The 14792-nt window shown below is 34.3% G+C and overlaps 1 protein-coding gene across 7 annotated transcripts in view; it reads left to right on the forward strand.

Moving 5' to 3' along the window:
• CEP170 (centrosomal protein 170) overlaps nt 1–14792 on the forward strand; it is an 84331-nt gene that overhangs the window by 14730 nt on the left and 54809 nt on the right. For 3 of the 7 annotated variants that reach the window (XM_009276106.2, XM_009276116.2, XM_009276072.1), the window contains 3 exons: nt 1253–1387; nt 9434–9910; nt 12458–13104. In XM_009276106.2, coding sequence (XP_009274381.1) covers nt 1253–1387; nt 9434–9910; nt 12458–13104 — 1259 coding nt within the window. Of the gene's footprint in view, nt 1–915; nt 1048–1117; nt 1388–9433; nt 9911–12457; nt 13105–13395; nt 13398–14792 lie in introns of those variants that run through there. The other 4 variants (XM_009276124.2, XM_009276090.1, XM_009276099.2 and 1 more) reach the window with 4 other exon arrangements.

The raw sequence follows: 14792 nt of genomic DNA on the forward strand, positions 1-14792 counted from the left end.
TGTCCACTGATGTAGTCACCCCATCATAGAATGCCACTAGGTTGGTCAGGCAGGACTTGCCCTTGGTGAAGCCATGCTGGCTGTCTCGAATCACCTCCCTGTCCTCCATGTGCCTTAGCATAGCTTCCAGGAGGATCTGTTCCATGATCTTCCCATGGAAGATTTTGGGGATTGATTCGCTCACTGTTGCTGTATATATGCATAGCTGTTTACTATTGCTAAATCAGTGCACAAGCATCAGCCATCAAGTTTTTAAAAACAATTCAGTATTGGCTAAAGTGTAATGCTGTTTAAAAAAAGAAGTACTTAGTATCTTCAAATCATATTGAAACTTTTGGCATGGCTATGAAATTATGTATCATCTTTGGAATGGCAGTGAATAAAACATTGAATAAAAATGTTGAAATTCATGATAGGCAAAGTAACAGACAAGCTACTAAGCTGGATTTGAACAGACCATGTTACTTTAAACGGTCTTTATATAAAATATCTTCAGAACATCTGTATGATACTAGAATAGCTAAGTATCGGTAGGGTGAAGTATTCTCCCGAGAAATCAGGTCAAAACTAATCCAGTCAATTTATCATCAAGGTAGAAATCTTAATTATATTGGTGTGTTTTTTCATATTTAATCTTTGCATTTAAATGTGTTAATTGTGTATACATCCTATATAAGAAATAGCATTTTTAATTGTACTGTAATTTAACTATTGCCTTTAAAAAAAATTAAAAAATGGTTGGGCTCAGTAATGTTTTACACAAGGTAACTTTCAGCACTCTAGTAGCTGTCAGCAATTTGGAACCTTGGCAACATTGCAAAATTTGATCAGTTTTTCATGCAGTGTGTTCAGATTTCATTGAAAGGTCACTGTGGGTAAAAGTGAGAATCTTCTCACAGAAATAGCAGCGGACAGCTTTTAGGAATGTACTGCTATGCTGATGACTTCAAACTGAAAGCAGAAAATAATGTTTACAGATATATCAGGGTAACAATAAGAGATGTCAGCTGCCTTTGCATAAACGTTTGTGCCAGAAGTTTTGATCAGGTCATTAGTAAGCTTTTATATTTAGAACTCGGATCAGTTATCCAGCCTCCAAGTTTGTTTTGTATTTCGGCAAGTGCATGCAACCAATTCACTTCAGCTTCCAGGAGAAACGGTCCAGCAAATGACTTGCTCTTCATGTGATTTTAACCTAAATATCACAACTAAACAGAGAAGTAATTTCCTCTTCTTTGGGCTGATTTTATAGATCTTTCTGCCATGCCTCGTGGGACACCTTTGTATGGACAGCCTGCCTGGTGGGGTGATGACGAAGCTGATGAAAAAAGTGGTTGTAAGCCAGATAGCAAGCATGAAGAAAAAATGCATGAGACGGGGGCTTCAGGTAAGTCTGTTGTCTTATTTTTGTGGGGTTTGTGCTCGTTAGTAAAGTACATATATTCTTAACTAGGGAACTAAACAGATTAAAGTTTGGAAGTTTTAGAGACAGTCTGCATAGATGAAAACCTATTAAAATTAAGGTAGTTAAAAAAAATTCACATATAACGTATCAGTTTTCTAGTGTATAATACAATTTGTTGTCAGTAAATATAGAAAATAATGTTACCTGAACCAGTGTGTCCTATTTATCAGTTTAATCCATATCTGTCATTTTATATGCTCAAAATTAGAGATTGCATAGGGATATTTTATCAAAATAATTTCTGAAAATAAATGGTGCTATATTATTATTGTATTTGACTTTTAGCTATTTAAGGTGGCCTATGCTAACATTCTCTCCTATAATTCAATAATACTGCATTAGTGGAAATTACATTTCAAAGTTCTTGCAGTAAAGATCTGCATAGTCTAAAGTTAAACTGGTAATATTCATTTCCCTGTAATACAGATTTTTTTTTAGTTAGCTTGTCTATACACAGTATGCATTGCCAAAACTTAAATCTCATAGCCTATAATTAGGCTTCTAAATCTATCATCAGGTGTATAAATAAAGTGACTGCTATTCTAATAAAGAGAATAACCTTAAAACTTACTCAAGCTAGGACAAAATTCAACCATGTTTGTTTAGCTGTTTAGATACACATTTAGGCCCAACAGTTTTAAGTTTGGAGTTTTTTAAAATACTTTAATTGAGGTGGGGATTTCTCTCTTCCTGTAATAGTAGTTGCTTTGGTTATCATGAATCCTATTTTGCAGGAATTGGAGTACTCTAAAAACATGTAAAATCAAACTAAATTAACACTTCAATGTAATGAAGTCAACGTCTTTGGAGTTAGCTTTTTGTCATAGCCATTAATGACCTTTTTCGTATTAGTCTAAAGTTGTCACAACTTGGACAGTAAAGTAAGTCCCTTAAGATTGGTCTAGTAGAAAGAAAGCAAGTGAAAAGATTTGAATTAGTGACAGTTTTCATGCAACTTAAACAGCTTTGTCACATATAAAAGAACTGCGTCATAATGCAGTACAGTTATAGAATGCTTTCTTATTTGATTGGTTTTTTGGTGAAAAATTTCTCTACCGTACGCAGCATGAGTAGAGTATGCTATTGCGTGCTCCTGTGGAGACTTTTTACAGATTTAATAGCCTACAGGAGTAATCTATAACTCTACAGTTCAAATCTTGTCTAGAAATGTGTTCTTCAAACACTTTTAAGCATTCCTAAGAAATCCAAATTTTGTTCCTAATGGCAATAATAATGAGACAATGACTGTTAGATGTTGTTCCACTTCCATTTTTCTCAACAAAAAGGAAAAGCGCGTAAGTCATCAGTTACAAAGAAAAAGAATTAAGTCCTTGCCTTCGAGTCTTGCCTTTGATAGACTTGCTAGCCACATGATTCTCCTTACTTTCCAGATTACAGGAAGCATTAACTATTGGCTATGAAACTTGTGACTGTATCTTGCTGTATATGCCAAAACAGGGATGGTAGTCTCTAGTATCTGTGTTTTTATTGCTTAGATGCCAATGTCTGCAGCAAACTAATATAACAAAAGTATTAATTCATCAAGCTTTTTATACTCGTGTGTATCCATCTATATTGTTTTACTTTAAAAAACATGCCACATTATTTGCCCTCATTAAATATAGGATTATTAAAAAGTAATATCCTGAAGTCTGTGGTTTTGATGCTATGCCATTAACAAGGTATGACACAAGATTCCAGCTTCTATTTAGTAGCATGCCTATTCTTATTTTTTCATAATTGTAAATTGCTTTTTCAGAAGCAATATTGCATCAAATGGTTTACATGCTCTTGCATTTATTTTACCAAGAGATTTTTCAGAAAGTGATCAGTGCTTCTGTCTTAGTTCCTGAGTTCAAAGAAAAATAAGATTCCAACTTCCTCTCAAACTAGTCAAGGAGGTGCAATCTGTTTCAGTAGTAGACGAAAATACGTTTGTTCTAGGCAGAACTTCAGTGATGGGGATATCTTTGCCATGTTTTGCCTTAGTGAAGTCATCATAAGGTAAATGATGAATAGAGAAGATGGACTAATATTTTCTACAGTGTTTAACTGATTTTGTTTGTTTGATTTCCAGATATATACACTATATATAAAAATAAAATTTGGGCCCGGAGCCTTCTTGGCAAATACAACATTTCTTTTCTTTAAAATGTACAACATATGTTAAAAATCCCTTTTGTTTATGTTGTTGTTGTTTAATCATGAATTTATCTCCTAAGAATAGAATTAATCTAAGTAGAGTGTAGGGATAGCTTCTGTTTCCTCAAACTGAAAGACTAATAAATCTGCACGAATGGAATTCAGTTTGAATAAGCACATACTAAACAAAAGCTTATTTGAAATGTTATAGGAAGAAACAAACCTGACATTTTTGCAAAACAATTTAATCTGGGAGGATGAGGAACTAAAATCCCATGTATAGACAAGTGATTTCTTTATCTCAATCACTTAATCTCTGAGTAGACATTAGTTGTATGTTTTACTAGTCTGTTTTTTGACTGTTGTAGATGTTTTTAGTAGTGTTGGCAGAGAGCCTGAGAAGACAGACCAGATAAGAGTTCACATTTGCCTCTATGGACACATTTCCTCAATCTCAGAACACTAACTATGTTTGTGTAGAAGTGTGCAAAAAAATATCCTGAATGTTTTCATACAATTGTAAAATAAAGACATAAGCTTTTTGGGCCCCTTTGTCCTACAATTACATTCCATGAAAACGTTAAGTTAATTTTCAACAAGTTAGTATGTATTTTCTTCATGCACTTCAGTTTTATAACATAGATGAGTATAATGATTGGAAATCAATATAAAGAAACGCTTTAATGAAAGGAAATTGGAAAGTCCACAAGACTGTCATGTTCGGATATTTTTAAAATAAAAACGAACTTTAATTTAATAAAAGACATTCAAGATTGGTGCAGTTATTTGTTCTTTCATGGGCTAAATTGTATTAAGTATTTAAAACACCAATTTAGAACATGCTTCTTGATATAAACTGCCTAAAGTAAGTACGTTACAGGTGAATTCACGTACGTAAGTTCTTAAACTTTTTGTTCAGTAACTCCAATTGATAAAGCCTGATATAATTTTAACAAATTAATCCTATGAAGAATCTGCTTCATGCTTTAATGATTTAGTACATGATTATTCACTGAATAGAAAAGAAGGCATGAATTTTAACAGATGGGGAGAGGTTTAATGAGGAGATTGAAATGGGAGGTTTGTTTCTGCTAAGCCAACAATAGACAATTAGTCTTTACAGTCTCAAGTTAATAAGATTATTTCAATGTCACTGTCTTTCTATCACAATGGAAACTCACTAATGGAATTTATTTGCAAACAGAGCAGAATATCCTGGAAAACTTTAAAAAGAAAAAACCTTTCTGCTTTTTTCAGACATGCATGTTGCTCTAATTTAATGATCCATAGATCTACTAGTCCGTATTAAAATGAACAGTTGCATATACACCTATGGTGTGACTTTATCTATTCCGCAGCTGTTAAACTTACATGTTATTGGCAAGTTTACTGGGTGTGTAATTATTATTATTGCCATGTGTTACACTCTCACTTCCTGGAAAAGAAAAAACTGCATTCTCTGCTGATCTCAGTAGTAGTTGTAGAATTTTACATCATTAATGCCTTTACCAGAAATCTAAGAAAACATAGAAGTAAATTTTTAAACAGACTTTAAGAATCTGAAGTAATTTTTTCCATTTGGCATGAAGTATTTTTTAATTCCAGCATTGCATAACAATGTATCAGATTAAATGTTCCTTACATTTAAGAAACAGTGTCATTTTAAGGTAAAGCAGGCTGACTGTTATTTTAGAAATTCCAGCGTAATCAGTATGTGTAGGAGATTACACACACGTGTTTAATCACTAGTATTAACATTAAAGTTCCTAGAAGTTTGTTCTAGAATTTTGCTGAGTTTTGGCCTGGAATACATGCAAGTGCTGCATATGTAAGGCTTGCGTTGCAAAGCTATAGCAGTGAATGTGCACAGTATGTCATGGGGAGTTTACAGAACTTTTTAGAGCTATCACAGCAATATACTTAAGTAAGATTTGTTTTGCACTTTTTTCACTTTAACTCCTTTAAAGCATGCAGTTAAATGATATATTATGAGGTGGGTATTTGTATACACTACTATTTTATATTTTTATTTAGAGAGAGCAATTTTGATATTATTTCATAAGGCAGGTTATGACAACATTAAAAGAGAAAGATCTTATTTAATACTAGGTGAATCATTACATGTATTATTCACAATCTTGTCTTTAAATAACAAATGGAAAATATGCTTCAGCCATAAAGCAAAAAAAGAACCTAAAAGGTAAGTGGGAAATAAAAAGTAGTAATATAGAGAGAAAGAGAAAAGAACATTTCTAAAAAATCTGAAGACTGTGCAAAATATTTTCTGAAGTTTCATCCTATCTTTGCAGATGACAAATATATTCATATACACAGGCAATTTCCTGCATATCTGATAGATTGTGTTGAATAGCACAGAACACCTATGACATTTCTTGTCCAGGCTGGCAAGTAAAATTTTAAGATTCTGACTATTTGTGTGTGTAACAGATTAAGAAATAAAACTTAAAACCCCAAAAGTCCTAGCAAGTGTAATCAATTCTGCTAACGTCACAAAGTGAATGTTGCTTTTCTCATGATCATCTCTGAGATTATTCCAGTAAAGAATCTCCCTGAATCTCCATTTGGTTAAGCCTACGATTTCCCAAATATTACATAGTTTCCCTCTTAGCCTCTCCGAGACTCATTATTTCCTTAATAGTCTCACTACCCTGTGCAGCAGCTACAGTTAGTGCTTCCTTTCTTGCCTTGAAACTGTTGCACAGTTGTTTTTTGTAGCTCTAGACCTTTGTAGAATGAGAGCTCCTTCTTTACAGATACCCTGGTTCTTTTTCTGCCCTTTGCCTTTCACTCTTGCCAGTTCAGAAATCTCTTCAGTTCCTGAAGAGATTGCAGTTCACAACCCGTCTGTCCCCTCGTTTTCCCGAAACATACTTTCAGTTCCACCCAATTGCCGCCTTTGCTGTACAGATACTATGCTGCTTCTGTTTAAAAATTATAGAGCTGTGATGACCACTATCTTCAGTATTTGCTTGAGGGTTTTCTTTTAAAGCTATCTGTATTTAGTCTGATACGTAATTTCCTTCATCTTGGCAGATGACTTTTTTTATAATAGGATTTCAAAGGTAAGGCTATTTTATAGATCACTCTTTGTAATACTTAGAAAGCTGTAAGGACTTGCATTTAGAATTTGGGTGAAAAATTCCAAAAGGTGGTTCAGATCAGGATCTATATTAATTTTTTGTTTCCTCATTGTTTTCAATTCCTTATGCTGATCAATTCTGATGTATTTAACTCTTCTAAAAATACAAGTACTTCAGACTGAAAATAGGATTTTTAGGTAATTAAAAATAACTTGTACTTCAGATATTTCTCATTATATCATTTCTAAGAATTTTTCTAGTTTAGAAAAATTTACAGTTTAGTTGTAGTTCAGTTTCTCACTTGATTAAACTCACTCCGTCATAATTTAGATTCAAACGATATTATAGCATCTGTTTAATCAAAAATATTAGAATCAAATACTGTGCATATCATTATAGTATAAACAGATGATTTCAAATGTTAAATTTGGTGCAATCAAGTTTCACAGGGAAAATTTTTTTATGAAGTTGCCCATCAATGCTGACAAGCTAGTGTTACAGATCCCCTCATCCTAAGCCTATCATACATCTGATGCAGTTTGGCTCCAATCTTATAATTTTCAAAAGATGGTGATGAACCAGTTGTTTCATATTTACTGAAAAATATTGTTTGTTGTGTGGCCAGTAGAGTGCTCTTACCTGGCCCAAAAGTAGAAATATATCTGAAAACATACTGTATTAGCCAGTTATCTTTTGAAGGAGCATTGAACACTGTATCGTGCTTAATTATTGGTTACAGGAATTGCATGAAATTGTAGGCTTGAAGCTCTGAATAGAACCATAGGGGAAAAAATAAGGTGCATGTGGACTGACTCCCTGGTGGATTACTCTCCTGTTCAATGACAGTGTTGCATACTGTAAGGATCCTGGCTCTAGATTTGATCCTACTAGAGCTTGATCCATTCCAGCTTGTTAGCTGGGTGAAACAAACGGAGAGTGATGGTAGTTTACCAAAAATCTAGTAGCTGCAGAGCGCGACTTGTTTATTTCTGTACATTTTCTGTCTAAACATAGAAGCTTTTTTAATGACCTTTGCATCAGTAAAGTATATTCATTGTGTATTGTTTGTCTGCTGGCATAAGTGTTTTCAGGAAGGGGACTAAAAAGGCATTCCGTTTCCCAGGAGGGGAGTAGTGAGTTGCTGCTGTAGTGCCTGAAAACTACCCCACAGAGATGAGGTAGCTGACCTCAGCTAGTATTCTTGGGATGCAACAGCACAATATAAAAACTGTCTGAATTCTGAACATCTTTTGTGTTTGCAACAGCTACTTTTAGATAAAATAAATTAAAACAGCTGTGTTACCTGCATCAGAGTTATTTTATCCTGTTGGTATCCAAGCATGGCAATAATAAAGTATGTGTACTATTTTTGTTCTCACTCCATAACATCATTCTTTTTTAACTTCTCCAGCTATTATGCTGTCCCTTAATTAGTTCTATTTCTCTGTATCAGATTACTATCCTTTTCTATTTTTTAATTTTTAACCTTTTCCTGAATCTTCACAAGAAGCATGTGTTTGTGAAGAACAGCAGAGGCGCATTATGCCATTCTGCATCCTTTACCCCTTAAACTCCTGACTCTAGTAAAAATGTTTCTCTTGCTACCTTATTGCATAATAGTTTCATACACAAATGTTAACTATTTCAGCTGATATAGCGTGGCTATTTTCAGCACCAGAGATCTATTAATTGCATTCTTATTCCTTTACTTGGCAACCTAAAATGATCTCTTAAACATCTTAATGTGGTGCATGATAAATCGCATAGGAACTATTCAGAATTCTTTTGCTGGAATGTAACTTGCCATTGTTGCTAACATCTTGAGCATCTGTTGCTTGTAGCACATCTCTACACCAGATATTTTGGCTAGCTTACTAGTTCATGAAACGCAACCAGAAGGTTTGTTTTCTTGAAGGCACATTGGTAGCTTTGCTGCAACCACAAGAAGCTTTAAGCTTCGTTCAGGCTATACAGTGGGACTTTCAATTACTACCCCATGCTTTTTCGACATTCTGCTTTCTTTACCCAGTTAGAGCATGGTTTGCTAACATTCTGCATGCTTCCAGCTATTGTTACTTTTTCTGTTCATCTACAAATTATGGAAACAAGTAAAATAAGAGCAGATAACAGTAGGATTTAGCTCAATTCTTTGGTTTTGTCTTTTGTAGAAACATAAAGTGTTTGAATTCCAAAACACTTTCCAATGCTTATCAGTGTTAAACTTTTCAAGCCAGAATTAATGTTTATCTTGCACTAATGTGTGAATTGTTTTTCCAAAGAATTTTACCAAACAAAATTGTACCAGCTGTCCACTGCAGGAAATGAAAGCCAGATCACTAGCACTTGTTTTGGGGGCACCTTGATTTGATGTTTTTTCTGATAGATTAGAATTGCAATAATGATCATCTCAACTATTTCTCTAATGTGATTTACCTGTTTTCCATGTGCTAATAACTCATCTGACCTTTACATCATCTAAAAATTTTTGAAAAATTCTAAGTGAGCTTTTTGCCACTTTACATTCCTTACAGCCAAAGCTTGTGCTGTCTTTTCAGTAATACTTTTTATATGTAATTCTGGAATTATTTTCCAGAACTACATTGCTCAATCTTCTTACTGTTTATTCCAGAAATTACTCAAGTGGCCTTTACAGGAGTTCGGAAACTTCTTGAAGAACCTGAAGTACCCAAGTATTGTGAAATCTATTTTTTATTTTTCTTAATAGGATGCAGCACAGATGCCAAGCAAGCTGAGGAGCAATCTGCAGCTGCAAATGAAGAACTTTATCCTTTCTGTAGGGAGCCAAGTTATTTTGAAATCCCTACAAAAGAATTCCAGCAACCTTCACAGGTAGCAGAGAGCACTATTCATGAAATTCCAACAAAAGACACCCAAAGCTCCCATGCAGCAGGTGCAGGGCATGCTTCCTTTACCATTGAATTTGATGACAACACTCCAGGAAAAGTAACAATCAAAGATCACGTGACAAAATTCACATCGGAACAGCGTCACAAGTCAAAAAAGCCTTCTTCCTCCAGTGGTCAGGACCTGCCTGGGCTTCAAACAGTGATGATGGCCGCAGAGAGCAAAGTAGCGGATTGGCTAGCACAGAACAATCCTCCTAGAATGATATGGGAACCAACAGAGGAGGATTCCAAAAGTATTAAGAGTGACGTTCCAGTGTACTTGAAGAGACTGAAAGGTAAAGTGAATAATTCCAGCTATGCTTATTTCTGAAAGCAACGATTCCTCACCAGCATCCAGTGAGTGGATCCCTGAGCCCTTGCGGAGTTCAGTTGAAATCACAGATACTCCACATGCGCACAAGGATCTGTGCTGGGAAATTTTATTGCAGTATTAAGTCTTAAAAAGAGGATAGAGAACCAAATCCTGAATCGTCTTACAATAAGTATACTAATTGGAGATATTCTAGTACAGCTGAAAACATCAGGTATTTAAAACATTGATCTTGAAAGGGAAAAGGAAAAAACCCAAACCTTAGTTAAATTTTATATATTTCACTTTTTCCCATGCATTACTTTAAAAAGCTGAATTGCTTTTTAGAATCAGAGCTGTGAAGTTCAATTTATGCTTTTAGCAACTCTTCCAATAGCATATGTTCTGTGAATATTCATGTGCTCTATGGAAATCATTTATTGCAAAGAATACATCATACAGTTATTCTGACTAAATCGATCATGTATGATGGAGTCAAGTTTGAGTCAGGAATCTGAAATAGACGAAGAGCTTCAATTTTTATACTAAGCTTGCAGAATGTTGTATTTATAAGAATGCTGCTGTTGAATGGAGTTCCAGGTGATTATACATGTTCATTTACTGCAGACAGTGACGCTTCAAATAAAATTAAATCAAATGTTAAGTGTGAAAAGTGTACTTACTTTTGGATGCCACTTAGCAGAATAGAGAAGAGAGTAGTTTTGATGTTCAGGTGAAGATTCCAGTGACATTCAAACTTTCAGAATGAAAACTTCTGCAGAACTTTTTCAAGCCTCTTTTATTTTCGGTTTTTAATTTCAGCGTCTTAACTCTGCAGTTCCTTTTTTTCTTCATTCTGTGACATTATCATGTCTAGCTCTTTAACCGGCTGGGACTGGGTACAGTGTGCTTTGTCTTACTGATCAGAAGTCTGCTTTTTTAAGGCTGACTCATCTAAATTAAGCTAAAAAATAAAATTTTGAAAACAGGATTATATCAATGTGCTAGCATTAAGATAATAGCATAATATTTCTTCTAGAGTATATCACAGAGCATTCTTTGGTCTTCATGATACTGTATTATATTCATGAACATTCTTTAAAATATTAGCCATGTCACTGTGGTAAATAGGAAGGGTTTTGTTTGCAGGGCCTTAGTCTTTTCCTAGCAGAAACTCCTGAAAGTTTGATAAAATTTCATCTGAAAGAGGTGTAAGTTATGGGATGCATATGGCCATAATAAATATCTGAATTTTGTAATCTTCTGTGATCTGTTTGTATTCTCACTCATTACTTGTACTTTTTTAAATCATAAAGGTAGAGAATACTTGCAATATCCTGTACTGAAATCAAACTGCTAAAATTATATGTTATGACTTTCACTGTGGTGTTGATATTTATTGTTATTATTTGGAAGTATATGAACCATCACATCATTTTCTTAGGCACTGTACAAATAAGTAGCAAACAGGAATGTAAGTTAGGATTTCAGCTGTGTATTCAGTGCTATTAGTCTGATAAGTAAGGTTTCCCAATATGTGATTACTAATTAACCGAATAGTAGCTGCATATCCTAACTATGTAAGTGAGAAAACCTTAAAAAAACCTATCCTCTTGAAAATAAAAAAAGATAAATTGTACATTCTATGTATACATGAGTAAGACTTGATCCAAAAGAGTTCAAAGAAGTTCCCAGGAACTGAGCTAAAACTTAAAAGTGTAGACACTTCCATTGTACATGAAGTTGCTCTGAGTTAAATGTGACTTACTGGGTATGAGTATCCAGCCTTCCATGCATTTTCAGGTGTTATTACAAGGTATATTTATATGCGTATATATGATTTATTAAATACGTATTCCTTATTCATAGATCTCAAAGTAGTTTGTGGAATTAATAAGTAATAACAACCATTTTACATGCATACATCAGATGCTGAGGGGAATGAATGATGGAAAAACTCATTGTACTTCTTGGAAAGAGTAATAAAGAATTCATTCCAATTTTCAGTAGACATTTCTCATGATAAACTGTTGTAAATGTGTGAAGAATCCAACAATATGAACTGTGGCTCTCAATGGCTATTTTCAGCTACCAGAAGGACTATTGTAGGTTTTTCTTTTTTCTCTTAACCCTGCCTAAAATGTTTCAGTAGTCATTTGAAATCAACTGGCTGTGTAACAAAATTAATATAATTGGGAAACATACTACAGTACAGCTGGTAAAATACTGGCTTTTGTAAGTCACTGATAAGTATTCACAGATGAGAATTTTGGTGAAAAGGGTAATTGAAACGCACTGCTGTTGCTGATCAGCTTATAAAGTGTTTCATTGTTTGACTCATAGCAAGTTGAATGCATTACCAGGAGCTGTGCAAAATTTGCAGAGCCAGGTACTGAAAGCTGTTGCAGTCTAAACAGAAAACCAATTTGAAATTCTTTCTTTCTTAGTTTGCCGGTTTCTTTTGTATGTGTTGGGTTGGTTTTGGGGTTTTTTTTGTTTCATTGTGCTATATATTCTTTTGCTTTGCTTGTAGGGAATAAGCATGATGATGGTACACAAAGTGATTCAGAAAATGCTGGTGCACACCGGCATTACAGTAAGCGGGCAGCACTTGAAGAACACTTAAGGCATCATCATACAGAGCTGAAAAAGTCATACCAGAAAGTCCATTCTGCAGAAAAGCAGCAAGAGCAAGCCGGTTTGAGTCAGACTGCCTTTATGATTGAATTTTTTGATGAAGACCATCCTCGAAAGAGACGTTCTTACTCCTTTTCTCAGAACGTAGGAGCTCTGTGCCCAGAATCTCCATCTCCAACACCTCATGCGCGAGCTGAAAGAGTGAAACCTACGTCAGGAGAGAAAGCAGTCCCTTCATCTGTGCAAGCTAGCTCATCGCATCACAGAGCAGTACATGGTGTTCATGCAAAACTTTTAAAACAAAAATCAGAAGAACCCTCTGCTGCATTACCTGTCTTACAAGCTGCATTGTTAAGGAGTTCAGGAAGCCTTGGCCATAGGCCTAGTCAGAACCAGGAGATGGACAAAAAGTTGAAAAGCCAACATATTTCTACTGCTACTGAAAAGGACAATGAGGATGACCAGAGTGACAAAGGTACTTACACTATTGAGTTGGAAAATCCCAATTCTGAAGAAATGGAAGCCCGTAAAATGATTGACAAGGTGAGAAACCTAGAACATATACTGATGTTAAAGTGATATGTGATGTGTTGGCAACAGTCTACCACTTAAATTCTACTTATTAAAGCTGCTGCAATAATACAAGTTTTTAAGCCAGTCTATAATGACAAAATATGGAATGTCATAAAAGCAGCCGCAGGCATTTGGCTAAAAATTATTCCTGTTTGATACTGCTGTTCTTTTAGTTTGGTAGTTTTAATGCGTTTTCAAAAGATTTAAGTACTGTAAGTATACTAGGCAACAGATTTCAATTAGCTGGTATTTTTATGAGAGTTGTTAGATTTGAATTTATTATGTCCCTGCGGAAATACTCACCTGTTCTTAAAATCCTGTGGTCTCTGTAGTTTTCAGTATATAAATTGGTTCCATCCAAATTATCATAGCGAAATAGATTGTAAGTGTTTTCTGTACTTACAAGTAATTTAAATTTCAGCGTCCATTACAAAGAGTAAGTATAAGAATGCTTTCATTTTCCAAAAATGTTTATATGGTAGCAGTGTCATTTTCTTAGTTTGAATATAGGTATATGCATTAGGCTTAGGAAGCTTAAGATGACCACGTAACTTTTGCTTCTTGGTAACAATTTAAATAATAATAAAAATAACAATACAAATCGTATTTGCAGTTAAATAACTGCAGATAACTCTTTCTTTGGATTCAACAGGAAGATATGGGTAGGAGAAGCTACGTTTAATCATTTGGCTTAACTGACTCTTGAAGAGGATTTTTTTTCTGTTTTTGTTGTGTTTTCCTAAATAATCCATTTTGGTAGAATGCTGGCAACCAAATCTAGGCAATTTTTTGGCCAATTTAACAGGAAATTCATTGCTTACTTGTTATAGAATTATCTAAGGATTGATTTTGTGTGTCTAGAACTTTTTCAGAGCTGAACAAATGCATCAGCCAAAATTCATTCTAAATGTATTAAACGGTGAAAAATATTTTTTGAAAGACAAGATAGCTTCACTTTTTGATTTTGTAGAAAAATGCTGACATAGTGGAGAAATGGGAAATTTTATTACAGATGGTTTTATTTTATAAAAGGTGTTTATGGAGCATTTGGGAGGGGGGGGATTAAAATAAAGAGAATTGCCTTCAATAAAATCATAAAGATAATGGTTTCACCTCTTATGGATTCTGAAAAGGAGACTTGTCTTTTTTGAGTCAGTATTCAAAGAACTTCTGAGAACTAAAAGCATTCCAAAGAAACAAGTGAATATTAAAGAACGTCATTGCTTTGACGCAGTGACTACAAATATCTACATTTAATTCTTAAGTTATAAATCTTCAATTAAATTGCATCAGAAAATGTGTAAGTCCTGTTTTTGCGAAGTATAGTTCTGCAACAGGGTTTATTTGGAAACCAGAAAAAATAATAACATTTGGAAATAGACAATTTATGTACTTTATAAGAATGTTAATGCTGTCTAATGTTTAATAAGTTTTGAAATTCTTTGTGGTCTTTAATATCCGTTCAGGATATCCACAGTCAGTTTTTTTGTTTGAAACAAATCTCTCCTATTACAGGAGAGATTCAGGAACAGGAGGTGAATGTAAGGGCTAGGGATGGTGGTAAATTATTGGTTAATATTCTTAGTGTTGTATAAAAAGCTTTTGGCTATCATAAATACCCCTTACTGCCAACCTAAAAAGTGTCACCACTAAAAATT

This window comes from Aptenodytes forsteri, unplaced genomic scaffold, assembly GCF_000699145.1.
Source record: "Aptenodytes forsteri isolate BGI_AS27 unplaced genomic scaffold, ASM69914v1 Scaffold10, whole genome shotgun sequence".
NCBI classification, from domain to species: Eukaryota; Metazoa; Chordata; class Aves; order Sphenisciformes; family Spheniscidae; genus Aptenodytes; species Aptenodytes forsteri.